The sequence below is a fragment of the Cyphellophora europaea genome (assembly GCF_000365145.1).
Source record: "Cyphellophora europaea CBS 101466 unplaced genomic scaffold supercont1.3, whole genome shotgun sequence".
NCBI classification, from domain to species: domain Eukaryota; kingdom Fungi; phylum Ascomycota; class Eurotiomycetes; order Chaetothyriales; family Cyphellophoraceae; genus Cyphellophora; species Cyphellophora europaea.
Window position 1 is genome coordinate 1,570,071 of NW_008481809.1, and position 25,260 is coordinate 1,595,330.

At 52.1% G+C, this 25,260-nt stretch overlaps 11 protein-coding genes across 11 annotated transcripts; 8 read left to right on the forward strand and 3 right to left on the reverse strand.

Annotated features, from left to right (window-relative positions):
* Positions 1-37: 37 nt before the first annotated feature.
* Positions 38-1,992, reverse strand: HMPREF1541_03500 (uncharacterized protein; the record flags this gene model as incomplete). The annotated part of the gene is made up of 2 exons (XM_008717851.1): positions 38-1,634; positions 1,784-1,992. The coding sequence occupies 2 exons, from the start codon at positions 1,990-1,992 to the stop codon at positions 38-40; spliced, it is 1,806 nt and encodes a 601-aa protein (XP_008716073.1).
* A 1,776-nt stretch (positions 1,993-3,768) lies between these two features.
* HMPREF1541_03501 (uncharacterized protein) lies at positions 3,769-5,409 on the reverse strand (the record flags this gene model as incomplete). Its single annotated transcript, XM_008717852.1, has 3 exons — positions 3,769-4,451; positions 4,496-5,276; positions 5,323-5,409. The coding sequence occupies 3 exons, from the start codon at positions 5,407-5,409 to the stop codon at positions 3,769-3,771; spliced, it is 1,551 nt and encodes a 516-aa protein (XP_008716074.1).
* Positions 5,410-6,653: 1,244 nt separating this feature from the next.
* HMPREF1541_03502 (uncharacterized protein) lies at positions 6,654-7,753 on the forward strand (the record flags this gene model as incomplete). Its single annotated transcript, XM_008717853.1, has 6 exons — positions 6,654-6,727; positions 6,781-6,916; positions 7,006-7,171; positions 7,218-7,238; positions 7,286-7,412; positions 7,456-7,753. 6 exons carry the CDS (start codon positions 6,654-6,656, stop codon positions 7,751-7,753), a joined length of 822 nt encoding a protein of 273 aa, XP_008716075.1.
* Positions 7,754-8,482: 729 nt separating this feature from the next.
* Positions 8,483-10,088, forward strand: HMPREF1541_03503 (uncharacterized protein; the record flags this gene model as incomplete). Its single annotated transcript, XM_008717854.1, has 2 exons — positions 8,483-8,667; positions 8,714-10,088. The coding sequence occupies 2 exons, from the start codon at positions 8,483-8,485 to the stop codon at positions 10,086-10,088; spliced, it is 1,560 nt and encodes a 519-aa protein (XP_008716076.1).
* An 860-nt stretch (positions 10,089-10,948) lies between these two features.
* HMPREF1541_03504 (uncharacterized protein) lies at positions 10,949-12,427 on the forward strand (the record flags this gene model as incomplete). Its single annotated transcript, XM_008717855.1, has 1 exon — positions 10,949-12,427. One exon carries the CDS (start codon positions 10,949-10,951, stop codon positions 12,425-12,427), a length of 1,479 nt encoding a protein of 492 aa, XP_008716077.1.
* Positions 12,428-14,659: 2,232 nt separating this feature from the next.
* Positions 14,660-15,595, forward strand: HMPREF1541_03505 (uncharacterized protein; the record flags this gene model as incomplete). Its single annotated transcript, XM_008717856.1, has 3 exons — positions 14,660-14,825; positions 14,875-15,380; positions 15,425-15,595. The coding sequence occupies 3 exons, from the start codon at positions 14,660-14,662 to the stop codon at positions 15,593-15,595; spliced, it is 843 nt and encodes a 280-aa protein (XP_008716078.1).
* Positions 15,596-15,971: 376 nt separating this feature from the next.
* HMPREF1541_03506 (uncharacterized protein) lies at positions 15,972-18,525 on the reverse strand (the record flags this gene model as incomplete). The annotated part of the gene is made up of 4 exons (XM_008717857.1): positions 15,972-16,195; positions 16,248-16,807; positions 16,857-18,103; positions 18,154-18,525. 4 exons carry the CDS (start codon positions 18,523-18,525, stop codon positions 15,972-15,974), a joined length of 2,403 nt encoding a protein of 800 aa, XP_008716079.1.
* Positions 18,526-19,250: 725 nt separating this feature from the next.
* On the forward strand, positions 19,251-19,352 carry HMPREF1541_03507 (uncharacterized protein; the record flags this gene model as incomplete). The annotated part of the gene is made up of 1 exon (XM_008717858.1): positions 19,251-19,352. The coding sequence occupies one exon, from the start codon at positions 19,251-19,253 to the stop codon at positions 19,350-19,352; it is 102 nt and encodes a 33-aa protein (XP_008716080.1).
* Positions 19,353-20,005: 653 nt separating this feature from the next.
* Positions 20,006-20,362, forward strand: HMPREF1541_03508 (uncharacterized protein; the record flags this gene model as incomplete). Its single annotated transcript, XM_008717859.1, has 1 exon — positions 20,006-20,362. The coding sequence occupies one exon, from the start codon at positions 20,006-20,008 to the stop codon at positions 20,360-20,362; it is 357 nt and encodes a 118-aa protein (XP_008716081.1).
* Positions 20,363-20,735: 373 nt separating this feature from the next.
* Positions 20,736-22,346, forward strand: HMPREF1541_03509 (uncharacterized protein; the record flags this gene model as incomplete). Its single annotated transcript, XM_008717860.1, has 2 exons — positions 20,736-21,932; positions 21,978-22,346. The coding sequence occupies 2 exons, from the start codon at positions 20,736-20,738 to the stop codon at positions 22,344-22,346; spliced, it is 1,566 nt and encodes a 521-aa protein (XP_008716082.1).
* Positions 22,347-24,219: 1,873 nt separating this feature from the next.
* Positions 24,220-24,402, forward strand: HMPREF1541_03510 (uncharacterized protein; the record flags this gene model as incomplete). The annotated part of the gene is made up of 1 exon (XM_008717861.1): positions 24,220-24,402. The coding sequence occupies one exon, from the start codon at positions 24,220-24,222 to the stop codon at positions 24,400-24,402; it is 183 nt and encodes a 60-aa protein (XP_008716083.1).
* Between the last annotated feature and the right edge of the window lie 858 nt (positions 24,403-25,260).

Sequence of the window (25,260 nt, forward strand, 5' to 3'; positions counted from 1 at the left end):
TATTGTGTGCCTCTACCACCAGCCCTTCATTCGAGCTTCACACAACTTCGCCCGGGGGCCTGGTCGGCGCCGAAGACGACCTTCGCAAGCTCTCCCTTCGTTGTTGCGCAGCCGCATCGTCTCCTCCCAGATACCTTGTCAACTCTGTATCTAGCTCCGCAGCGTGAAACCGCGGCATACTCCTGGCCATCTTCACTGGATTGACACCTTCCGCATGCGCCTTCGCGAAATACAGGTCAATCTCCTCCAGGCTCCGTTTACTGGTCTCAGGAAAGAATAGCCAGACGGAAGGGATGATAGCGGCATTGAAGGCTGCGAACATGGCGTAAGTGCGCCACTGCAGATTTGCAAATGCTGGTGGCGTGATCATGACAATCAAGAAATTGCTCAGCCAGTTACTGCACGTGCTGAGAGCGTTGGCGTGAATACGGATACGGAGGTTCGTCACCTCCGCGGGATATAACCAGGTCATACCGAGCCATCCTATGGCGAAGAACGTGTTGAACCCGAACAGGAACACGACAGCAACGACACCGTACAAGGTGCTGAGCTGCGGCGCACCATTCTCATCCGTGGTGCCAGTAGACGTCGAGCCGGCAAGGATGGCCATGGAAGCCATCATGCCGAAAGCACCGAAGATCATCAACTTCCGACGGCCAACGCGCTCGATGAGTGGAAGTGCGACAAGTGACGCCAGAAAGTACTCTGTTCCGTTCAAGGCGGCGAGCAGCCGTGAGAGTTGTGGCCCAAAGCCTAGAGAGTTTTCGAAAACGAAGGTAGCGTAGTACGTGATAAGGTTGATACCGCAAATTTGTTGAAAGAACTGCGCGATAATGCCCAGTATGCAGCGACGAAGGTTTTGCTGAGGGCCCGAAGTGAGTAGCTCGCGGAACTTGAAAGCACCTCCACTGTTTTCAACGTTGAGGGCGGCGTTGATCTGGTTCATTTCTTCCACAACAAATGGATCATCTTCAGGTTTGCCCAAGAGGCGTGCAATCACATCGCGACCCTCGTCTACACGGCCTTGAGCCATGAGCCAACGCGGAGAGTCCGGCAGGAACAGCAGCCCTATCATGACGAGAACCGTGAAGAAAGATTGGAACATGACCGGGAAGCGCCATCGTACTGATCCTTCGAGGAAATAGAAGCCGTACACGACCCAGTAGGAGATCATGATGCCGCCGGTAATGAGCGCACCGGAGGTCAAAATCAACAGTCCTCGCTTCTCAGGCCTAGCGCATTCCGACTGCCAGGTAGGGATCGTAGAGGTGACCATGCCGTTTCCGATGCCACCAATCACTCGCCCACTCACGAAAAGTCCATACTCAAAGCTGGCCGCTTGCATGATTCCGCCAACGATCATGATTGCTGATCCCCAGAACGAAGATGATCGTCGACCTAACCTCTCGCCGTAAAAGAGGATGACGACTGCACCTAAAAAGCATCCAATCTGGTAGAGAGCAACACCAGCAGCCTGAGTATTGGCATCGCCGTGACAGTAACGCTCATCACGGTTCGGAGGTCCCTCATCGGTCCAACATAAGGGGTTGCTGTCGTCCAAGGGCGTCATCAGCGTCTGATCACGCTGGAAGTCGTCAAGGGTGAGCAAGCCGGACAAAACGCCTTGGTCGTACCTAGCAACAGTCAGTAAAACCTGCATCGGCCAGAAAGAGACTGAAGCAGTGTTGGAAATCTCCGCAGAAATATCGTTGAGACTGTGTCTTGGAGAATGCGACAAACGCAGTATGGTTGCTTCGATTCAAGTTTATTGAGGATTACTAACCCAAACATCAGAAATCCGCAGGCAGCAACGACTCCTATACCCCAATTCAAGGCCGCGCCTGAAAGGAGCTGGCCTCCAATTTTGTACTGAGGCAGGTCGTTCAACCTGTACAGCCAGCTTTTCGATGCATCGTTCCGAAGCGTTTGCTCGTCTGAGCTGCAGTCCGGGCTCTGGTTTGCGGTTGGCTTTTCGAACTTCTCGCTACCCATTGTGAGAGATGGTAGAATTCGAGATCGTCGTGGTCTTAGACGTAGGCTTCCGACATGCGCGGGACGGTTTTATATGGGTGATTGTTGCTCAATGCATGGCGGGCCGTATTTTTCCGGACGATCCAGTATGACATCGGCCAATGCTGTGGACGAGATTTCTTTAAGCATAACTCCAGTTCGAAATATGGTGGTGGAGACCCTACACCCTTCGCAGGCGGAGTGATGGTCATCTACAAGGCTTGACGTTGCGGCGAAGGCGAGGTACTGTGATCAAAAAGGTCTTGGAAGAAGCTCGCTTGGATGCCGAATGTGGTAATCCGAGAGCTCGGCCTACCTGTTACGACGGACAAACTTGCGGCAGCGGAGCGCCAAGGGCGTGGCAGCGGATTCTGTGGCGGAGCCCATTTTAATGACGTCTTGTCTCCGGAACGCGGTTCTTATCAACGAGGCGTCGTAGGGGGTGGGTTCCTTTGGGCGCCAGGAATTGCGGCAAGATCAGTAGGTCCTATACCCAAGACGGATTCCCGGACAATGTCTGGAGCGAGGGACTGATTTCCATGTGGCCGGGAGTCCGGGGGCACGGCTGACAGCGGAGAACCACAGGTCGGTAAAGTGATAGGAGGGCTCCCAGACCCACGGCGAATAGCAAACATTAAGCCTCTGCGGTGTGCTCTTGGAGGAGCCATCCTATCACTTTCGTTGACCCCGGGGCAAGAATCAACAGGGTTCAGAGTCTCGCTCACTGAGCGCCGACCTTGCCCTTGAGCGGAAATGAGCAGGCTTGACCGCCCCGTCGGGTGGAAACTGGAAAGCCCGGACTAGGGTATCTATCCACGTGGATACAGCCGACCTCTTTCCGAAGGTTTCAGGATTTCCACTTGATAACTTCGGTCAACTCCTTGCCCTCATCTTCGACCAGTCGTTCTCTAGAGTAAGACGACAGATATCGTTATATTATCTTCTTGCCGGGGAGAAAGTTGAGATCAAGTACGACAGGGTTGTGCAGGTCTACAATGGAATTGATGCGTTCTGTAATCTTGGCTGTGAGTCCGCTGTCCCATATACCTTCACCTCGCCGGCAGGTGTAGAGGAATAAGAACGCCATCTTTCTCTACGCTGCATCACTGATTTTGGTCGCCAGGAGAAACACCACTGACATAATACCGGTCGATATAGAGAATTGGGGGTCTTCATTATGCTGGCTGATCTGTGCGACAACGTCCTCCGTGAGTGTCATGGCTTTCCAGAGCACTGGGGGCTTGAATTCGTAGTAATTGTCGTCAAGTTCCACGATACGTTGACGAAAATGATTTCGAGGAAAATAAGATAGATGGCCAAAGTTTTGAAGCTGGAGCCTTTAGCATTCGACGGATCAATAGGGATAGCGTCGAAAAGGTCTTCAACGCTCGACTCTCGCCCTCAGCTGCCCCTTAGCTTCGAGTTCTCTGGCTAAGGCGTCCTAATATGCGAATCTTAGGGTCGGTGTTAGCTTTTGGTAGCGCTCCGAGAATTGTGAGAGGTTTCCGAGCAGGCATTGTGGTGTAAGAAGGAAACAGGTGAAATAGCCGGGGAGTTCTAAGCAAAAAGCTGGCAAATCAGTCAGCAGGAAGTGCTGGAAGGTTGGATCTCCGAACTCCATGATTAGGGCGCCGATCATTAGAACAAAGCGTAGCAGCTTCTTTCTGTCGATACAGCGACCACCGCGTGGTGGCATATGCGCCTGATCTTCACACAGAATCTTGATTCGGGAAGTGGCATGATTCACTGGCCACGTGACTACAACGTATACCTGAACGTAGGACTCTTGTCGCCTAGCTGAGACAGTTGCTCATCTGTCAACCGCTCAGCCTCGTCACTCTTCTCCCTCCTCGCATTGGCGGCCCCATAGCACACTCTGAGCGCCACGCAGGCCGCCATGCCAGCAACCACGAACCCAATCTCCAGCCCGTGGCCCAGGATATACTTTGGCGCATCCTGTTTGCGATAGAAGTTGCTAGCCATGGCACCGCCCAGGTTGCCAATGCCGATTTGGAACGCCATGCCTGCTGCACGCTTGTAGCTACCGGCCAAATTATTCGATATCCAAGTGATGTTGCCGGGGAAGGCGGGATAGATTCCGCACGTGGCGATGAAGACTCCAGCGTACACTACGCCTGGGACGCCGCCTTTTGCGGAGCCACTGATGGCCATGACGAAGCCGATCAGAATGACCGTCATGGGAACGAAGACGAATGGCCATCGTGAGGCGCCACGCTTGGCTGCACGGTCTGAAAGCCCGCAGACCACAATGGCGAGGACGGCTGCTGTGCAGTAGATTGGAATGGTGAGAAGCTGGGCGGTAGTGGCCACGTAGCCTAGTTCGTTGATGATTGATGGAAGGAAGAGTGAAATGCCGTAGAGCGGGCAGACTATTCCCCAATACATGAAGAAGGATAGATGCAGTTGCCAGTCCGTCAACGCTAGGGTCGTTAGTGGACAACTGTCAAATACGGTAGGCACTTACCTTGGCGAACATATTTCCACTGAAACTGATCACTCTCGGCCACCAGTCGGCCACTTCTCTTGCTTCCCTGGTACTTAAGGCGGTGCACAACCCACGCCTTCTCCTCGGTCGTCAAGAATCCAGCCGTGTCCGGGAAGTCGTACAGCAGAAAGAATGCAGCGATCGCCACAACCACTGTTAGTAGACCCTCCAAGATGAAGATCCACCTCCAACCTGCGTAGCCGCCGACACCGTCCATCTGCGCGATCGCATAGGCCAGTAACCCAGAGAAAGCACCAGCCATTGAAGCCGCGCTGAAGAACAGGCCTTGTCGGAATTGCAGCTCTTCAGAAACATACCACATTGTCAGATAGTATGCGACTCCAGGGTACAGACCAGCTTCGGCAACACCAAGGAAGATTCGAGCGATGAGTAGACCATGGTAGTCTTGAACGAGTCCCATCAACGTCATAACCGTACCCCACGCAATCATAATGCTTGGCAACCAAACAGAAGGTCGGAATCGCTTGAGTAGTAGATTGGATGGGATTTCGAACGCTGCGTAGGTAAAAAAGAAGACGGTCGCGCACAGACTGTACTCCGGACCGCTCAGATTGAGATCCTCCTGCATGCCCTGGATCTTGGCATTGCCAATGTTACTGCGATCGAGGAAAGAGAGAAGATACAGGAGCGCCAGCATAGGAATCAACCGTAAGTCCATCTTGCGAAGAGTCATTTTTGGGTCAACATTGGATGTATCGACATCTTCGCCAGTCCAGTCGGGGTTATGCTGTTTCATGTTCTTCTTTTGTCAGCACAGGGCAATGATATATCGAGAGCATGCTTACCAGACGGCCTTCGATGGACTCCTGCTCCGATGCGATGACTTTCTGATTGACACCATGATCGGCCTTAGGGTACGTATCTGCTGTCATTATTGACGGCTGGAGATAAGTGTGAAGTTGGACTCGTCTGGAGAAAGTTGCTGGGGACGGTCTTTGATATAGACGTACTGAGCCAGCGCGCAAAGCATGGGGTCTCCATGATCGACCACCTCCTCACCACGGTTCGGAACCGATCGCCAATCGAGGTCTCGCTTATCTGCACACTTGGCATGCCTTGGCAATGTATAGCGGCAACCTAATCGTAGGTTCTTGAGCCCTGTTGCAACGTGAAACCCTGTATGGATGCTACTTCCGTAGGCAGCACGCCTGTGAAATCATCGTCTTGAACAGGGTTCGCATGTTACGCCCCCAGAAATATGGAACACCATAAGCGACAGCTTTTGCGCAAAGTCTCATCCGCTGCAACATGGTCGTATTGAAGCTTCGCTCACAAAGCAAAGCGTATCTCGCCCCAATGGCGAGTGACGGGCTCAAAGTCTTCGAGAAAGCGTGGAGCATACGCAGTAACGTGTCTAGCCGTATGACGTTGGGAGGAGGTTTGTCCTTGGGCAGAGGCAAGCTTTGCCACCAAAAGCTTGGCACAATGAGCATCACTTGGCGATATACCAATGGCGTGAACTCTTCCTAACGGGCGGGAGTGCTGTTGGGCAACTCGATCTGATGTTATCATCGATTTCGATGGCCATCGTCGAGAAGAAATGTCATTCGAGCAAGGTGTTAGGCATATCCGCTGTGTGCGTTAAGCATGCAGTTTTCTGGGGCGGTGCAGGTGCTGGAGCTTCCTCGGAGATTTTCCCATACGAAGCATCATGCATGAAGTCCCAACGTTCATGAGTTGACTAGAATGGGAAAGATCAAACTTGGGACCGCCGTCTCCCACCAGCGTTTCCTGGTAGCGTAGTCTAGGTGGGGCTGTCGTCACATTGCCTGCGTGAAACAAATGCAGGAACCCTATCCGAATCTCACTAGGAACCGCTTTCCCCCAGGTGTGCGGAGTCGCGAGAAGAAGAGTCCGAAACTTCACCTAGTCGGATCAACAGCCACCAGATAAACGTAGCTGCGGTACTGGCAAGAGGTGCGTTGAACCGTTCCTTGGCACTTGTCATGCCAAGAGACCATCGGTTCCGACAACGGGTCCGAAGCGTGGCTTGCCATACAGCGTCATCGGGTATCGACCTCGGAGTTCTTGGACTTCATAGAGGCATGGGTTTGACGGAAATCCTTCGATGTGTTCCACACCGGAAAAGCAGTAGCTCAACTGATTGTCATTTGACATGGGATCTCTTGCGCTCGGCGAGCGCAGCTGTGTGACCTTGCTGGGTGCAGGCACTCAAGGCAGAAGACTGGCGTACATGGTGCGTTGACGAGCTCTGGGATGACGCAGCGCTGACCGCTCGGTAGTGGCTCAGCAGAGGCAAAGACGTTCATTTGGTTGATGGGCAGGAAAGCCAATTGCATGCCGCGTCAGATTTTATCCGTCATCTCCAGCAGGAATCTGGACAGATGGCAGCAGGAAGCATTGTCACTCATGCTCCAAGTAAGTTGACAACGGCTCTGCAGGCCTCATGGCTGGTGGTTGAGGTGATATAAGGCGTCTGAGCTTCAGCCTACGCTAACAACACGCAGTGCGTCCCCGAAAGAATCGAGTTGAAGCGCGATATCCTGCAGCAACTCGACGCGACAGCCCCAGATGATACTATAATTGCATCAAACTCGAGTAGCTATCCCATCTCGGAGCTGATCGAGGGGCTCAAGTTGAAAAACGACCAGCGAATCCTGAGCGCTCATAGTTGTAGGTCATTGTAACAACTGCCGCTAGAGAATGCTGACAATGTTAGATTGGCCTCCAGAAACACCTGGTATGTTGGCAAATCAAACCTTCGGACACTGCTGATGGCTGGCACAGCGATCGAGATCATGGGCCACGACAATACTAACCCAGCATGCGTCGACCTAATGATGGATCGGTGTCTCCAGCACGGCTTCGAGCCGTTCCGAGTCAAGCAGGACTCCATGGGATATATCTACAACAGGTATGCTTGATTAAATCACGCGGCACACTGCTGACAACGCCAGAATCTGGGCAGCCATAAAGCGAGAAGCTCTGCTGACAGCTTCTGAGGGCGTCGCGACACCCGAGGAGATCGACAAGATCTTCAAGAGCGTGCTAAAGACGCCAAAGGGTCCATTCGAGCAGATGGACGTCGTGGGATTGGACGTTGTGCTTGACATAGAGGAGCATTATGCTGCGAAAAGAGGGAACATTCCGGAGCGGCCACGAGCGTATCTCAAGAACCTTATTGATGAAGGCAGATTGGGTGTGAAGAACGGCAATGGCTTCTATCAGTACAGCAAGAGCGCACAAGGCCAATAGAACGTGCGGGGGATTGCGGGTGCCAGATTCGCGAAGGAAGCGTGAGCATGCCTGACCCTATTCATATGGTTGGTGTCAATGTCTGGAGAAATCTGGAAGTGTTATCCGAGCTTGCAATCCTAAGCATCAGCTAGCCTCGACCCTATGGGAGATAAAGAATAAGCCTGACGCTCGCAAACCCCTGAAAATTCCGTGCCCAGCCACGCCGCCAGTTTGCATGTGCGGGGCGTTTTGGGGCTTCCAGGCGGAGAAGCGGGGCAGCCATGCCTAACCCAAACAGGGGTGGGAGCTGTCTGTCTAAACAAATTGCCGTAGCCTGCACGGGACCCTCTCTTTTTCCTTTTGGCCTTACGGATCCGACGAGCCTCAATGCATTGTCTTTGAACGACATGTCGGCACTATGACGCGAAATGATCTGGCACCTCGCCGTATTCAATACTCCAGCTGCGACCAATGCCGAAAGTCGCGCGTCGCGTGTGATGCAGGGCGGGGCCGTCGCACCGGCGACTCTTCTGAGCTTATCACTTGTTCAAGATGCTTGAGCCGACATCATGAATGTACATTTGAGGTATGGTTCACCGCGTGTGGCTGCGAATATCGGCTCATCCAATCTAGTGGATCAAGGATGCGGCTGCATCTAACACGCCTCGACAGACCGCAAGGTCAAAGCAGGCAAAGAGCCGAAATGTTCGTAAACAGCGGGATGCGCCAGATCGTCTGCTTCCTCAGATGGAAACGCCGTCCTTACCATCCTTGAGTCTCTATAGCTCCAGCAGCAGCACCACCCGGTGGAATGGCGCAGGTGTCGAGGACATTTGTGATCCTCTGACGTCGCAATGGCTCCGGAGCATCTACAAGGGTGCTTTCGAGACAATTCTCGGCTCGTGGATGGGAAAATACAGTAATCCATTTGCGTAAGTGACGATTTGACTTCAAGTAAACCGACATTGACTCCTCTAGATTTGGGGACCACAGCTCTGCAGAGATATCGGTGAGCATCTCTCACGTTTGCGAGCAGCTGGACAGCTGGATGGACGAAGAGTACGACCTCGACTTCGGATCTCCATCGACTCGGCGAACGACCAGCACTCAGATTGCACAGTCTCTCAACCTTACTATACATGCTTATGCTGCACGATGGCTGCCTGTGGTTGAGTCGACGGCCGATGCTGAAATAGTGCGAAAATTGTGGAGAGCTGCCCGTCGCGACATGTTGAAGGTCATCAATCGGCCTTCTTACCGGTCAATGTGTACTTTGCTGCTCTTCGCACTGACGCCGATACCCGTTGGCCTCGAAGAAGAGGAAGAGATCGAGGGTATCTCCGGTCAGGTTTGTGTTCATGCTGCCCTCCAACAGATTCAACAGCTCCGAGCTCGCCAACGAAGTTTGCAATTCAACGGTGCTCAGGTCAACCTCACCGCCCCACCAACTCCAGGTCACGGCTCCAGCCCACGGACAATGACAACTGCCAACTTCATCACATATGAGAACATTGCTTACTGGGCTGCGTTGACCTTCGACACGTCTGCGTCACTAACATTGAGCTGTCGCCCACTTCTCTCCTCCGGGCTTTACGGCCTCGAATCCGAGTCGTGGTGGCGCATGGTCAAGACTTGTCGAGAGATCTTTCAGCAATCCTCCTCTCATTGGTTGTTGGAGCCTGAGTTGACGGACGACAGAGCTAACCGAATCATCGCTGCTGCCTCAGCATGGAAGCTGGTAGTTTGGAAGCTCACAGCCAACATGAAAGAAGCCTTGCGCGATGGACACGATGAACCCGAGGTCAGTAGAGCCTTTTCCGCAGTCGTGGAAGGGATCGACCTCTGGAACAGCACCTATCGAGATTTGCTGGCTGCGTGTCAAAGGCGCATACTCTTTTTCCAACAAGAGACGAAGCTCAGGTGGTATGTGTGCGTGATGCACTACCACCTCTCCATTTTGATCGGCGTCGATACACTTGCGGCGAGTGAGAGACAGGACTTGTTGGCCCAGTTCTCGGCCAAGCGAACGGAAGCCGAGAGCTGGGTTTTGAACTGCCTACAATTCGGCTTGAACAACAAGTACACCATTTCACGCGACGAAATCAGCGCCACTGTCCCGATCATGGCTATCGATCCATATGCACATCATGTGGTTGCCGCAGTCAAGCTGATGCAACAAGCTATCGATCGTGATTTCGCTGCGCTAAAAATTTCGGCGGACGCATACAATGATTTGGTGTCAACACTGACACAGGCACTTCAACATCTCCCAGCAAGTTCAAAATCAGTCCAGCTTGCTAGGAGCAAAGCTCAGTCGCAGCCCCTGTACTCACAGACCTCCATCGGCGGTTGACGCGCGTCAATTCCGCATTTGGCAAGGCATGCTGTTGCTGCAGCGTTTCAATCTCTCCTGCACTTGCCCGGTCTAATGGAGGTTGGTGCTGTTTTAACGGGTTTTGCTGTGGCCGACCCCAGGCCCGATCCCTGTGCACATTGGTGGGTCCAGACCGCGATAGACCTCGAGACGTCGCGTACTCGGAAGGTTCTGAAAGCCTCTGCCTGTGCAGTGAGTTGGGCTCGGAACCCTTTGACCTAAGGAAAGAAACCGAGCAGACGAGGAATGCGTTTGCAACCTGATGGTGGACCCATGCTCATCCGAGAGGCTGTGCGCAGCTGGGTAGACGCGCAATGCGAAGGCAGCCAAATATTGGACAACCGTTCGTCAGCCTCACGGGGCCGCAGCCGACTGTCTTTTGAACTCTCTATCGTTCTATTAGCTCGAGTGGCAAGCTTCAAGTATTGCTCGTGTATTTTTTCAGGATGATGTCAGACGAGCCTGGAATCGCGTTTGCCTAGCCAGCCGCGTCAAATCACAGGAGCCTCACCAACAAACATAATCGGGTTCCAACGACGGCCTGACTCGAATGTCGCTCGTATTCAATTTCCCGACTGGTTTTGGAAAACTGACAAACTCTCTTCGACGAATCCGGATTACGAGCCTGCTTCCACCAATTACAGCGGGTCTGACGCGGACCTCGTCGTCTGCTTGCCCTCTTGGGCAGACAAGGCTAGGAGGGTGGGTCCGCCTTTCATACTGGAAATAGGTGACCATCTAGACCACATCACAACGGGATTACCCTGACCGTGACCCCCTGGCGCAACAATGGGCCTTCAATTTGCGAGAGCTAGCTATAAGTATGCCACATCGCCATCATGGTTGTCGAAGGACACAGATTCTTCCGAGCAGCTAGCCGCGCAGAAAGGGTGCCGCCAATCATGCCCTCAAGCAAGCAGCCAAAGGTGCCAGCTGCTCGGCCCCTTTTTCACGAGGCCCTGGGTAGAGAACTGTCGAACAAATTCCTCGCCCTGAGTACAGACCCTCGAACCAAGTCATCAATCAGTGACTTCTTCAACCCCGAACCAGCACACGAACCGAACCTATGCCTCGAGACTATTGATGGAACTAGCCTTCGCAATGGCGTAGCTATTGCAGCTCAGATCCTCACAGCGCCGTCGCAAGTCATGCTGCCGAGAGAGCTAAGTCTCACTCAGGACAAAAAGCCGAATCTGCCTGGATGTATCTACAAACTTGATGACCTCAACGCCTTACAGGTCATCGAGAGGCTACTAGGGCAATATGGTCGTATGACACATATGGGCGTCCGCGATCATGCGTACCAATTCTTCCTCAATCCCTCACGCACCGGCGTCGTCTCCTATCGACTCATCGACAGAGTGGCCGTCGTCAGTGGCGACCCAATTTGCCCCATCTCTCGATATCAAAGTGTTCTTGAAGAGTTCCAGAACTACTGTCGAACTCGACACTGGCAATACGCCATCACCGGCGCCAGTGCTGAAATGGCCAGGATTTCGAAAGAGCTCGGCTGGACTACAGTGCAGTTTGCTCGAGAACGCGCTTTGGACGTTAGGAGCAACCCAGTCCTCCTTGGTGGTGAAGGCAAACGAATCCGTACTCAATGCAAGCAGCTCATGAAGTCGGGGACACAACTGAGCATATACTGCCCCACATACCAACGAGATTTGCGCCTCGAGCAAGAAATTTCTGATCTGTATGAGACTTGGCGAGCCGAACGTAACGACACGCGCAGCGTTCAAGCTTACGTGACAGTCTTCGACCTGTTCTCCCTCCACCGTCTCATGGTGTTTATCTACAGCCAAGATCCCCTGGGCAAAATCAACGGCTTCGCTGCGTTGCGGAAGCTAAAAGACGGTTATCATGTTGACCCTCTAATCGCAAGGGCGAATGCCCCTCGTGGCATGGTTGATCTACTACTTGTCGCGTCAATGGCATTCTTGCGGGAAGCAGGTGTCCAGCGACTCTTGCTGGGAGTCGAACCACTGGAAGAACTCGGTGAAATTTCGGGCATGTCTAGAGCGCTGGAAAGCTTGACCAGGAAGAGCCATAAGCTGGTCTCCAATGAACTGCCTCTGAGCGGAAAGAAGGGCTTTAACGACCGTTTCAGGCCGGCTAAGGCTCTAGAAGAGCAACTCTTTCTAGTATACCCAAACTCGCCAAGCATGAGACAGTCGGTTGCCATGGCTCACTTTGCGAACATTAGCTTTCATGCCGCTCTCAAGCAAAAATGTTCACGCAAACTGCAGTCACGAATGCGGAGGCTGCCGAGCTCGGCGGACCATTCAATAGAGAACGCTAAGCAAAAGTCAGTATGATAGCGAGTCTAGGGTGTAATAGCGTTTATAGCGACAATAATGTTATGGCTTCTACCTGTAGCACTATTTAGTTCAATCCAAGCGGCCCGCGAGAGTAGCCAAATAATGTACCACTAAAGAAGAGCTTCTCCCTGTAATAGATACAGCACTATATAATCCAAGTGCTACACCTTTGTATAGCACGCCACAATACAGGTTGCTTTACAAGTAGTTGTGACATAAGCAAGCACAGTAACAACACCAGTAATAGTGAGTATATAAGCCCAGACACGACCACAGAAAATAATAGCGTGTTAACCCTATTAGACAGTACTATAGATAGCAACTATGTTACCACTATAGATAATAGCAACTAGAAGATTAGTGATATAAATACCACTACAGGAGGGGGTGCCCGCGTAGCTAATGAGATGAAGGTCCACCTCTAGATAGGCGAGATAGAGTACAACACTAAGCTTAAAAGACCTTAGGTCTTTCAGGCTCTGGCAATGTCGTTGCTGCTTCGACTAGCTATTCCCGCATTTCTACCGCTCCTTATTGCAGATAGCAACATTCTCCGCGTTCGTGACCTACGACTTCTATCATCGTCTCTTAACCTTGTTTCGTCTAGTGCTGTGATTATCGCCTCCTGCGCTTTTCTTTCCTCCCATTCTTGAAGCCGCGATCGTTTGATCCTCGTTTCGGTCATGGTTCGCAACTCTTGGGCGGAAGTGACTTCGGCAGGCTAACGCGCGGCCTGATCTGTTGCACGATACAGACACGGCAACGCTCTCCTGGCGGCTCCTCGTGTACAACAATGGCGGCGCTAGCCGAAAACAACCTGGAGCTCATACAAGTTTGGCAAGGTCCAAACGCCGCCATAGTTGTGCTGTTTGACTCGCTCAAGTTGTCATCTGACGAAGAGGACTGGGGAGGTCGAAGGCGAAGAAATTGGCTGAACAGGTTTTCATCGTCGCCAACCTCAGAAGTAGGTGTTCGGCTCATGGTATCTCGATTTGGGCGCAAAACGGCGTCTGAACTGTACTCGTAATCGATCAGGCTTGCATCGCTCTCGGTACCGGACAAGTATGGGCCAAATAATATGGTCGAAGGCGACAGCCGCGGGCAGTGTAGTCGCCGGCCTTGCCATGCTGCAGCGAGAGAGCTGCAGTATAAATATTAGGTTCTCAGTGCTAGCGTCGTTCGTGGCCACGAGAGGAGAACACCTCTCTCACGTCTATGCTCGCATTGTGTGATGTGCGCGGGGGCTATCTTTCAGGAGCAAGAAAATAACCACGCTTTCATGCTTGAAGTAGATTTGCACGCGACATCCGGTGTTCAGAACACGCTCGCCATCGTCTGAGGCAGTAAGAGCTCCATGCACAGCAGGTATAAGTACTCTGACTCATTCCATTCATAAGGAATATGTAGCTGGCCTTATCGATTTGCTAATATTGTTGGTTGTACAGTAGAGCGAATGGCCGTGCAGCTGGCAAGAGGCAAATCCGCTCGGCAACAAGATAGAAGGCTTGATGTCGACATGTAACACGTCCGTGATTGTTTGATAGCTAGCATCGTTCGTCGGTGCTTAGCCGGGGCAGGATGGGTATCTCGCCACACGACCACGACATTGTCTTTGAGAATTGAAAATGTACGATACAGCAAGAGCAACTCTTTAGAGCTTGGAAGATCAACCGCGCATACTAGGCTGGCAATAGCCGCGACGAGCTCTTGCTGTATGTGTATCATAAAGGTATGTGGGTGAAAACATCCACCACGACAGCAGATCATAGCATGCTGGATGAAATAGTGCCAAGGCTGTCGGAACGTTGTTTCAGCAACCACAGGCAGCGGTATCCATGGCAAGTTGGGGCCTCGAGACCTGTCAGGCCTCATAGCGCTTGCTCATATCCCTTCCTATCTTCTGCAAGACTAAGCACGCCGCCTTCCGCTGCAGTGGACTTCTTGAAGCAGCTCAGAAATAAGCTTTACGGGTGACGCCCAATCTGGCTGCTATTTTACGCGTATAGAGTGGATCACCGCCGTTATACGCGTGCTCTCCGAAGCCACTAGATCAACCGCACGGCACTATATGTTGCTCAACTGATAAATAGATGGCAGTGTACCAGCGTCCTTCCTACTTATTCTGCTACTTTTTCTCTCACCGTAAATTGTCTAGAACAAGGCAGCCTTAGCGAACAAATTATTCCTCAGCATATACAAGGGCGGCTACAAGCACTTCCCACCACCAACATGTCATCCAACGAGCCAGTCGAATATGTCCTTTGGTCCTACACTCCATCGGTTGCTGGTGGTGTAATTGCGTCCCTTGTTTTCTGCGCCCTATTCCTCTTCCACAGCTGGCGCTTGTTTCGAACAAAGCTATGGTTCTGCACGCCCTTCGTCGTCGGTGCATTGTGTAAGTCACATCATTCGCGCAGCAAAGTCAAACTGACCAAGTGGAACAGTTGAAACCATTGGCTATGCTGCACGAGCAGCTGCCGCGAACGATAGCGAAAGCATTACGCCATACGTCATCCAGTCCCTCCTTATCCTTCTTGCGCCAATTCTGTTCGCTGCCTCGATATACATGATCTTGGGACGCCTGATTCGCATGGTTGAAGGAGAGCGATATTCCATGGTGCGAGTAAAGTGGCTCACTAAGATCTTCGTCAGTGGCGATGTTCTCTGCTTCCTCATGCAGAGCACCGGAGGCGGTCTGATGGCCAAGGCTGAGAACCAGGATAATGTCGACATGGCGGAGAACATTATTCTTGGTGGTCTCGTGCTTCAGATCCTGATTTTTGGGTTCTTCGTTGTAGTTGCGAGTGTGTTCCACAAGCGTCTGGCCCATAACCCAACTCCCGCCAGCTATGATATGAACTGGAAACGGTTCATGCTTGCCCTCTACACCGTGAGTGCCTTGATCACGGCTCGAAATTTTGCACGCTGTGTAGAATATGGCATGGGAAAGGTGAGTTCTGCACGGCAATACTGAGCTTGACTGACTGGCAACAGGAAGGATATCTTCTCCAGAACGAATGGTGCCTCTATATTTACGACTTCCTTTTGATGTTCATCTGTCTTATTGTCAGTATCATCTGGTATAAGCTTTCAGCGCAGGACACTCGAGTGCGAGGAAACAATATGCATTCACTTGGTCAGCAGAATTATGGCCCAAACAAATAGAGGGTTAGGCACATTAGCTTGGCATTTATGGAAGGGTTACCATGTCTTCTAAACAAATATCCGTAAGATAGCCTGTAGAACAAATCCATCAATGGGTCTTGGCGCAGACCTCAAGTTTCATGTACCGGCGGTCCTTTCGCGGGATTTGCAATCACTCCATTGCCTCTAGCATACTCTTCAGCCATATCAGCGTTTAGAATGAGGCCTGGGTCGGAAATGTGGCTCTCGGCTGATTCTAGGGGCAACATAAGCGTTGGTCACGCCATTTGGCTTTCGACTACCATGTATTTCACCAACATCTGCAATTGCCAACTGCGTATCCTTTCGTGTGAATTAGAATGTTATTCGTATTAATACATCAATGTACAGAGAGGATTTAGTCCCTCCTTTTGGCCACTTGTAACTTGTCTCGATTCCCTTGCATCAGTTGGAATCTGTTGACCACTGCCTCCGCGATAAAATCTTTGTGATCCTTGTGCAACCATACTCTGCCTTCGACTCGTTTAGCGTCTGCGATAGTATTGCGTATGTTGATGTGGAAAAGGCTGTGCATGCTCTTGGCAATGCCGTCGCCAGGGTACGCGACCAGACCAGTTATGGCTGTGAGCGCAAAGTTTCAGCTCAAGCGATGTTGGAGGGATTGAAAACTTACCACTCCCAGTTTTGGTCAGGCTTCCGACCAAACCTTTTACAAGCCCCTTGCCAATACTTTGCATGCCTTCTTCGGCGTACCCTTTCTCGGGCTGATCCCACAGGTCACATGCGGCTGATTTGGAGCTGGCAACAAAATGTTTACCAGCAACCACAGAGCCACTCTTCCAGTCGTTGACAGGCTCAAGGTGCTCCACTTTGTCACCATATAATTGTGGCGTAGCCCGTAAGCCTTCTGTCACGGCCAGAGGTACATCCACCACGAAACCCTTCAGCATTTGACCCATGAATCTTGGAGCGCTGGATAACGAACTACCCACCATCTGGGCAACATGAGCCGGCGAGTTCCTGGCTGTTTCTTTCGACTCCCTTTCATTTGTTGGACGAGTTTGCTGCGCCAGGACAGCTTCGGCAAGTCGTCGCTCGTGTAGATCCACTGGTCTCTTCCAGAAGCCCATGACTTCGTTCAACATACCAGTTGTCGTCTCACCCATGGCAGCCATTACTCCTGTTGCAGGATCCCATCGTCGATGTCGCAGGTGGAGAGGACAGGGTGAGTACCTGCATTGGTTAGTTTCTGACCCAATGGCCTCTTGCTTGATAAACTTACAAATCGAGATGCTTGGCCTTGATGCTACCATCCAGTAGGAGGGATTCAGCAGCTTGTACGCTGAGTTTGATAGTCTTCGAGCCATGTCGATAGAGCCAGGACGCAGGATACTCTGGTACAATATCGCAGGCCATAACATCGGCGGATAAGTGTCTGTAGAATGAAGTTGCGGCAGCTTGGGCCCCTTCCTCGCCACACATTCGTGTTGCTATCTCGTACGCCGCGACCTGCGCCTTTTCGCTTAAGCAGAATTCCAGCCCCTCTGCGAGAGTCTCAGCAGTGAGCGTTTCGAATGGGATCGGCCGAGGCCCTGCACCAGCTGCAAAGATCATGTCGCCCCAGAAAATTTGATCGCCAAAGAAAGACACAACCACTGTCGGTTTGCGATTGCGTAGTCCGCATGTGGTTGTTCCAGCTCCTCCATGATGTACTACCGCAGTGACTTGTTGGAACAGCCACTCGTGTGGACAGTCTCCGGTAAGGAAGAACACATCGCTGTTCGTATGCTTCTCTACGCTAGCAAGGGAGCTCCAGCCTGGAGAGACAATGGCACGGACACCCGTCGTTCCAATCGCTTCCAGTATGGTACTTGTAAGTTGTTGAGGGTCTTCGACCACGATGCTGCCAAATCCTATGTATACCGGAGGACTGCCGCCTGAAAGGAACTCCTCTAGCTCTGTTGGCGCTTGGTAGAAAGGCGGCTGCCTGAAGATGAATCCCGTCACGTCAATGTAACTCGGCCAATCCCTGGGTTTCGGTATCAATGCAGAAGACCAACAATAGGTGTGTGGAATCTGTAATGTCTCCAGCATCGTCGGGCCTTCTGTAAGAGGTATATGCGCAAGACCAAGCGTATGCTCTCGGAAAGCATTGATCACATCTGCGAGTCCTTGCCAGGCAAGGTACGAGACAAAGTGGTATGACCAGTAATTGGCACGTCCCATTCCGACCTCTGACCCCTTTATGTTCGCAAGCGGATGTGGGAATGACTTCGTCGCGGTCCATGGCATCGTGAACATAATGTGCAAAGGCACTCCAAGAGCCTGGGCGCAATGGACGTGAGCGAAGCTGACAGGATTTGCAATGATGGCGTTGGCAACGAAAGGTTCATGCGTGTCTGGGTCCGGAGATATGCATGATCGCCAGCATCCTTCCAGTGTCAACGCCATGATCTTTCGCTTCTTTCCGATTTCGCCGCTGCGCATCGCTGACATGCTTGGGAGAAGGCTCGGATTTTTCACCATGTACTTGAACGATTAATTTATTGAGAGTAGAAGACCCGTTCTCTCAGACTCACCGCCATCAACTCCTGGGGATCGCCGCCGGCTGGATAGAACTCGAGTCCTGATTCCAGAACGAAGGCTTTGAACGCAGCATGAGTCGCGATCCGGACACGATGGCCAGATCGACGCAGCTCACAACCCAGTGCGACAAATGGTTGAACATCGCCACGGCTCCCAATGACTTGCACCACAATATTGAGTCTGGTTTTCCACTCCCTCTCTAAGCACGGCGGTAGTGGTGCAGCAACTGTAGCTGCATCTTCTGGTTTCTTTGCAAACCTCAGGAGTGATTTTACAAGCTGGTTATCGAAGTCAATCCCGACTCGTCCCTCGGCAGTAGCCGAGAGGATCGCCGGACCATCATGTTGTACAATCTGATCGGACATGGAGTATATTCGTGGCTGGTCAGGCTGGACGATTTCGTTATGCGATGTATGTGAGCAACGTTTGGGACTTCAGGTGGCTGCTGTCGTGCAGAGCTAGTAGTGTTTCTTGGGAAAGATTGCATCGGACACCAGGAGCGATGACATGATGTTAAAAGGCCTGCATCTGAGAAAGCCTGTACTGCCTAAGGGACCGCGCCAGGCTCCATGTCTCGCGACAGCAACTCCTCTGAGCTGCGACTTCACACTAGTCATGGTGCAATATCGTGTTGCAAAGCTTGACAGCGAGCTCAGAAGGTTGTTGAGGAAGCAGAACGCGTCACAGTCGTGAGGAACTGAGATTTGTGTAGGGTCCAGGCTGCCGGACCCCACCCTATACGCGTACTCTCGCTGGTTAAAACCTTATCATCCCAGACAACAATGATGCAAGCTCTCCTAGGGCTGATCTTCTCCTTGCTTGTTCCTCTTCGACCTCGGCGGTGGGCGCACCGCTATTCAGGGAATCACATCTCAAGCTTTTCATGTAGAACGAATTGCTCAGTCTGTGCAAGTGTCTTTGCGCAGCGGACCACGCCACGAGCATGACGGAAGCTACAGGCACTCGCCCCAAGCGACCGCGCAAAACGCACACGAAGAGCCGAAAAGGCTGCCTAGAGTGCAAAAGATTTCATGTCAAGGTGCGGCTTTCGCGTAGTCCGCCCTCCATCTTCTCACGGCTTGACAGTGCGATGAAGAACGACCACGGTGTGTTCAGTGCGCCACGCGAGGTCGAGAGTGCTCGTTCTTTGCTGCCGCCTCTCAGTCTAGTCAGTTCTCTCTTACAAACGTGACCAGCGAAGCTTCCCCATCTGTTGGCGTAGCCTCTGATCTACCGAGTCACGATTCCAGTGGAGGGGAAATACAGCAGACGATCGGGCCCTCCATCTCACTGAACCTGTCTCACATCGCATTATTCCATCATTTCACTGCCGAGAGCTGCTACACCTTCTCGAATAGGGAAGGCCATGTACAGATCTTGCGGGGAAAATTCATCGACTACGGTTTACGACATGAGCACTTGATGTTTGAGATGCTAGCCTTTGCGGCTTATCACATCTCTATCGCACAACCGCACCAAAGCCAATTCGCTTATCAGGCATCCTTGCTCCAGTCTCAGGCGATGTCGACATATCGAGTTATACCATCAGACGCAGAGGGGGGCGCTTTCTATCCTGCGTTGTTGTTTCCTCTTCTACTGGGACAGCATGTGGTATTTGAAGCGATCAGAAGGCACCATGACAGCATCAAGCAACGCCTTGAGACCATTGCACAGGCTTTGGATCTGTTGAGAAGCACGAGGTCTGTGGTTTCGGGTTTCTGGACGGAACTCAGGAGCTCCGATCTTGCACCACTCTTGACGACCGACGACGACGCAGATACGCTGGCAGCCGGAGGACGCAGTATACTGCCACAAGAGCTTTTTCGGCAGCTGGAGCACACCATCATGGCGCTGGACTCACCTTCTGCTATCACAGCGTTGCAGACAGCAATTGCTCGTCTTGAATGGTTGTCGACTGTACTAGCTACAAGAAACGCCGCTGCAGCCGAGCCAGACAGGAAGAGCACCAGCCTGCTGATCGCATGGCCACTCTCGCTGACTGAGGACTATGTGTCGATGCTCCGTCAAGACCAGCCGCATGCGCTCGTGATTCTGGCATATTATTGTGCGCTGCTGGACGAACGAAGAAAATCATGGATGCTAGGTGAGGCTCCACGTTTCTTGGTCTACGCAATATCAGGACATCTGGGTGACACGTGGGCAGGTCTGGTCGAGCCGGTCCTGCAGCTTATTGCGAGGTAGGCCCTTGGCCCAGCGTCAGGACGAAATAGTAAGCCCGAACACCGCAGCAAAGGACTACAAAAGGAATCTAAAACTCAGCGGCCTCCTATGGTCAGGGGTCACCCAATCAAGCATCGATCAGAACGGATCCACCTGGCATAGCCGGATCGGAATACGCGTAAAGGATGGCAATCTTTGGGCTTCCCAAAAGAAAAGTCGGCCAGTCATCCTGCTCATCGAGCAGCGATATCTCACACCTCTGTATCGCGTGTCGACATGTGCCAAATGGTTTCATTCCTTTCGGACTCCGACCTTCTCTAGTCTGATACACTGCGTGCAAACTCAGGTTCCACAAGTAGACACCACCATGGCCGCGCTGTCGGCTTTCCGACTGATGCAGGGTTCAATCAACGACGACTTCTACACGAGCGAGGCCTTTCGAGCAATCTCATACGTTCTGATCGCATACTTTGCATGCTCGTGGCTATGGGAAACCATTTACGTCTTGTACAGACATCCTCTTCGCAATTTTCCGGGCCCAAAATTGCGCCTCATATACCCAACAGCGTTCGCACTGCTTGACGGCGTCACTGGCAACCATACTTGGCAGATACTCGACTGGCATGAGCTCTACGGCGAAGTGATACGCTCAGGTCCCAACTCGTTGTCATTTACGTGTCCCGCCGCATGGCAAGACATCTATGGTCGACGTGGTGCCCATGAGCTTCGCAAGTCTCGCCCTACAGGTATCAAGCTCGGTCCTCCCGATATCCTCGAAGCCGGCCATGAAGCTCATGCAAGGTATCGGCGACTGATGGGACCCGCATTCTCTCACAAGGCCGTCTTGCGGCAGCAACCTATTCTGGACAAGTACACTTACCTGCTTCTCAATCTGATAGAGCAGAAGTCCTTAGGCTCATCGCCTGTTGACTTCGTTGAGCTGTTCAACTACACCACCTTCGACATCATTGGCGACCTGGCGTTCGGTGCTTCGCTAGGGGGCTTAGCGAAAGGCGACACTAATCCTTGGATCGACAACATCAAGAGAACGATCAAGGTGTTTCCACGTCTAGCATTGCTGCTCCGAATGCCCAAAGCGACATGGGTTCTCCAACGCCTCTTCTTCTCCAGGCTGCGAGAGCAGCAACGGCAGCATCGACGGTACGTCGAGAACTTGCTCAATCATCGGCTGAGCAGCGCAAGGGAGTCAAGTAATATCGATTTTGTGGATCACTTCATGCAAGCCAAGCCAGACCAGAAAGGACATACTGACACATTGACCCGATCGGAGCTTGTGCGCAACCTCGATACGCTCATGGTGGCCGGATCAGAGACCGTTGCCACGTCACTGTCTGGTGTGACCTACCTCTTGCTAACTCAGCTGAGCTGCCTGAAGCAGTGTGTCAGTGAGATCGATGCGACGTTCGAGGACGAAACGCAAATCGACGCAGCAGGTGTAAGCCAACTCTCTTATCTCCGCGCGTGTCTGCGCGAGACGTTGAGGCTCTATCCTCCAGTGCCCTGCACCCTCGGTCGTGTAACTGGCAACGACCAGCCTATGGGCATTGCTGGCCATCTCGTGCCTGCCCAGGTAAGCTATCCGCATCGAAGCGAAGACCTGACTGACTGGTCGCAGACACATGTCGGTGTGCCACCTTTAGCAGCATCCCGGGCATCCTACAACTGGTGTCGACCACACGAATTCCGACCTGAGCGCTGGCTACCCGGGGCTTTAATTCCCAGCTCACCCTATTATCACGATAGACGCGATGCGTATAAGCCGTTCGGCTACGGTCCGCGAGACTGTATAGGAAGCAATCTTGCGTGGCAGGAGTCGAGCCTCATTCTCGCCCGTCTCTTGTGGAGGTTTGATCTCGAGCTGCATAGAGAGAGTCAAGATTGGATGGTCAAGCAGAGTGTCTTTGGATTATGGGACAAGCCTCCGCTGTGGGTGGAAGTTAGTCCACGCAAGCAGCGAGAGAAGAAGAACAAGAGTGGGAGCTGATTATCTATATGTTGAGATAGCCTTAGCGGTAGATTCTATAGGGGTTGAACGGCGTGAAAGTGTTACGGATCACGACCACCACCCGGTCAGGGCCGGTGGCCGTGGGGCCGCTAGGGCCTTAAGAAGGGGGGGGGGGGGGGGGGGGTATCCGGGGGAGGGTCCGGCACCAGGGAAGGAAACACCCTAGGGACGGTAAACAGCCAGGGAGTAGATTATGTGACATGCCCTGCACTGCTCCAGAACGTCGGGTCCAAATGTTATGAACCGCTTCGGACGTCGGGTGTAAACTGGCTTTAGTAGGTGGCCCCGGATCGGCGGCATGAACTGAAATGTGGGAAAGGCGCCGCATTGGCTGATGAAATCACCCACGCAGATCTGTTGCCCTGTCAGGGCCAGTAGTATTCCCCCCATTGCTTGGCTTTTCTACAGTACACAGCAGATGATTGAACGAGAGCTTCAGACGTGTCATAATGCAGGTGCTATCGTGTGTTCATCAATGATCCTTAGAGCCACAATCTTGTGGAACGCAACTTGTGATACAGTAACTACTAAGACTGTTAATGTAGTGACTTCTACCAAGCTGTCACATAAAAGCAATCCTTTGCAGGGCTGAAGTTATTAACAGATGTCCGAACCCGGCGCGTGATAACTCTAGCTTTCTGAGGCGTAATTTTAAGTGCCATGCACACAGCCCCGCCAGGGAGGAGGCACAAGTAGAGCGGGAACGTAGTGCGGGGTCACACCGGTCAAGAGCTAAATGCCTAGTCCTGCAACAGCTCAGAGTTAATTCAGGACGACAGTTACCTAGGTACATGTGCATCATGCAGCGTGGCTGCCTCAGAAATTGAGCTCCTGCCCGCAGCTGGCAGTAATTGGTATAAAGACAAGTGAAGCTGGCACCCTTGCTAGCTTAAAATTATGCATGTTGCGCGGTCCAATTAAATCATGTAATAGTGTGAGCAAGACGCTGCTGCCTGTCCTAACAATAAGAAACTTTGCATCTTTGGTCTGTCCCCTGCCCGCAAGCTGCTACCTAAATTGGATTGGCAGAGCTTCTGTACAAAGCTGAGACAAGAAATGTAGAGCGTGTTATCGCATGATGCTAGTCTCTGGTTGGAACAAGTATGGCCAACAGCATCATGATAGTTTGCTGAGCAAGTGGCTGTTTGTGGGCGGTATCACAAATAAGGCACCGCGAGGCTGAAGCAGGGCATTCTTTTGATTTATTATAATTGACGTTGCGGACTCCTGTGCTGAATCGTTTTCAACTAGTATCTTCTGTGAGCATCCATGCAAAGCTGCTTGCTAGTGATTCTGCTTTTCCTCCCCTTTTGTCCCCATAATGTCAGCGGTCAAACAATCCGAGGACAATCACAAGTTGGTAAACCTGCCTCAAGTAAGATCAGAGGAGAAAGAATGCGGCAAGCCATCAAAGCTGTGGAGGCTCTGCAATAAGGCTCTTGAACAGGGTCGCAAGGAATGTGTCTTGTTATGTTACCAGCGGCGCGGGAAATATCTGGCTCGAATAATCGATTTTTGCCCCGAAAAGCACCATTTCGAGATTGCAGACCTGAAATACACATTTGGTTTCTTGAGAAGATTCTCACTAAAGGCGCCAATCTCGATCAAGGAGGTCAAGGTCCGTATAGTGCCGCTGTTTGGCCCGAGTTACTCCTAATGATGATTGCAGATCTACGTCATGGTAGAGGGATGCGGAGATGAGGTTGAGGTCATCATCGATAACCCACTTCTAGCCCACCGTACTTTGACAGCAGAAGACATAGACTTTGTCGCCTATGAGGAGTGCGGCGCTGGTTTTGGGGTGGATGGCGAACTATATCCTTGCGAGAACTTAGCCTGCCCCAATATCACCATGTCGGACCACGAGTACGCTCCTGCTTTCTTCTGTGCCCAATATGAGGCGATGAAACTGTCCCTAGCTCGCCAGGAACTTAGCTTGAGACCTTGCACTCTTGCCTTCTACTGGAATGCAAAGGGTAAAACCAATAGCTCTAGGTTTATCCAGGAGGGTCAACTCGTCAAAACTTACGAGTAAGTCTAATAGTCCTGTCTATGAATGGGGCTAACCAAGGAAGGCTATTGCAAACGGCATGTTTTCGAGATGCGGCAAGCCATTATGGACCGGCCTTGCCGGCACTGCTTGTAGAACATTGCTGGAACAAGGACCGGATCATAATTATGGCCTCGGCTCTCGTTCTTGCGAGTGCTTGTGGCGCAGCGCTTGGGGCAGCCGTTAGCCGTAACATTAACGTGGGCCTTGCCATTGGAAGCTATATGCTCGCAATCGCTACAGTCTTCATGACTGTACTCACGACGATTAGCGCGATTATGTAAATGATACTAGTCAACGACCAAGTCTTAGTGCAGATGTAAGAGTGGATTAGAACAAAAAAGTAATTATTTCATTTATTCTATATATATATTAGTACTTGAATACTACGACCCAGATTCTTCGGACCCATTTTTCCGTTTCCGTTCTCGGGGGTGGGTGATGCCGCCCTAGCACACCTTCCAGGGTGGGCTAGAGGTGTTACGGATCACGACCGCAATCCGACCGAGGCCAGCGGCCGCAGGGGCGCTCAGCCCCAAGGGGAAGGTTACCTGGAGGAAGGACGGACCCCACGGAAAGCCATACCTCAGGGACAGAGAACTGCTAAGGGGTCACGTGATCAGGCTCTGGTGCTCTCCTTGCTCTGGACAGAGCAACAGAGCACACAGAGCAAGACAAGCTATACAGCACTATATAGAGGGATAACCTATCCTGACACTGTTACGGATCACGTCCGCAACCTGACCGAGGCCAGTGGCCGCAGGGACGCTAGGGCCCAAGGGGGAAGGTTACCCGGAGGAGGACTGGACCCCACGGAAAGCCATACCCTAGGGACAAAAGGAC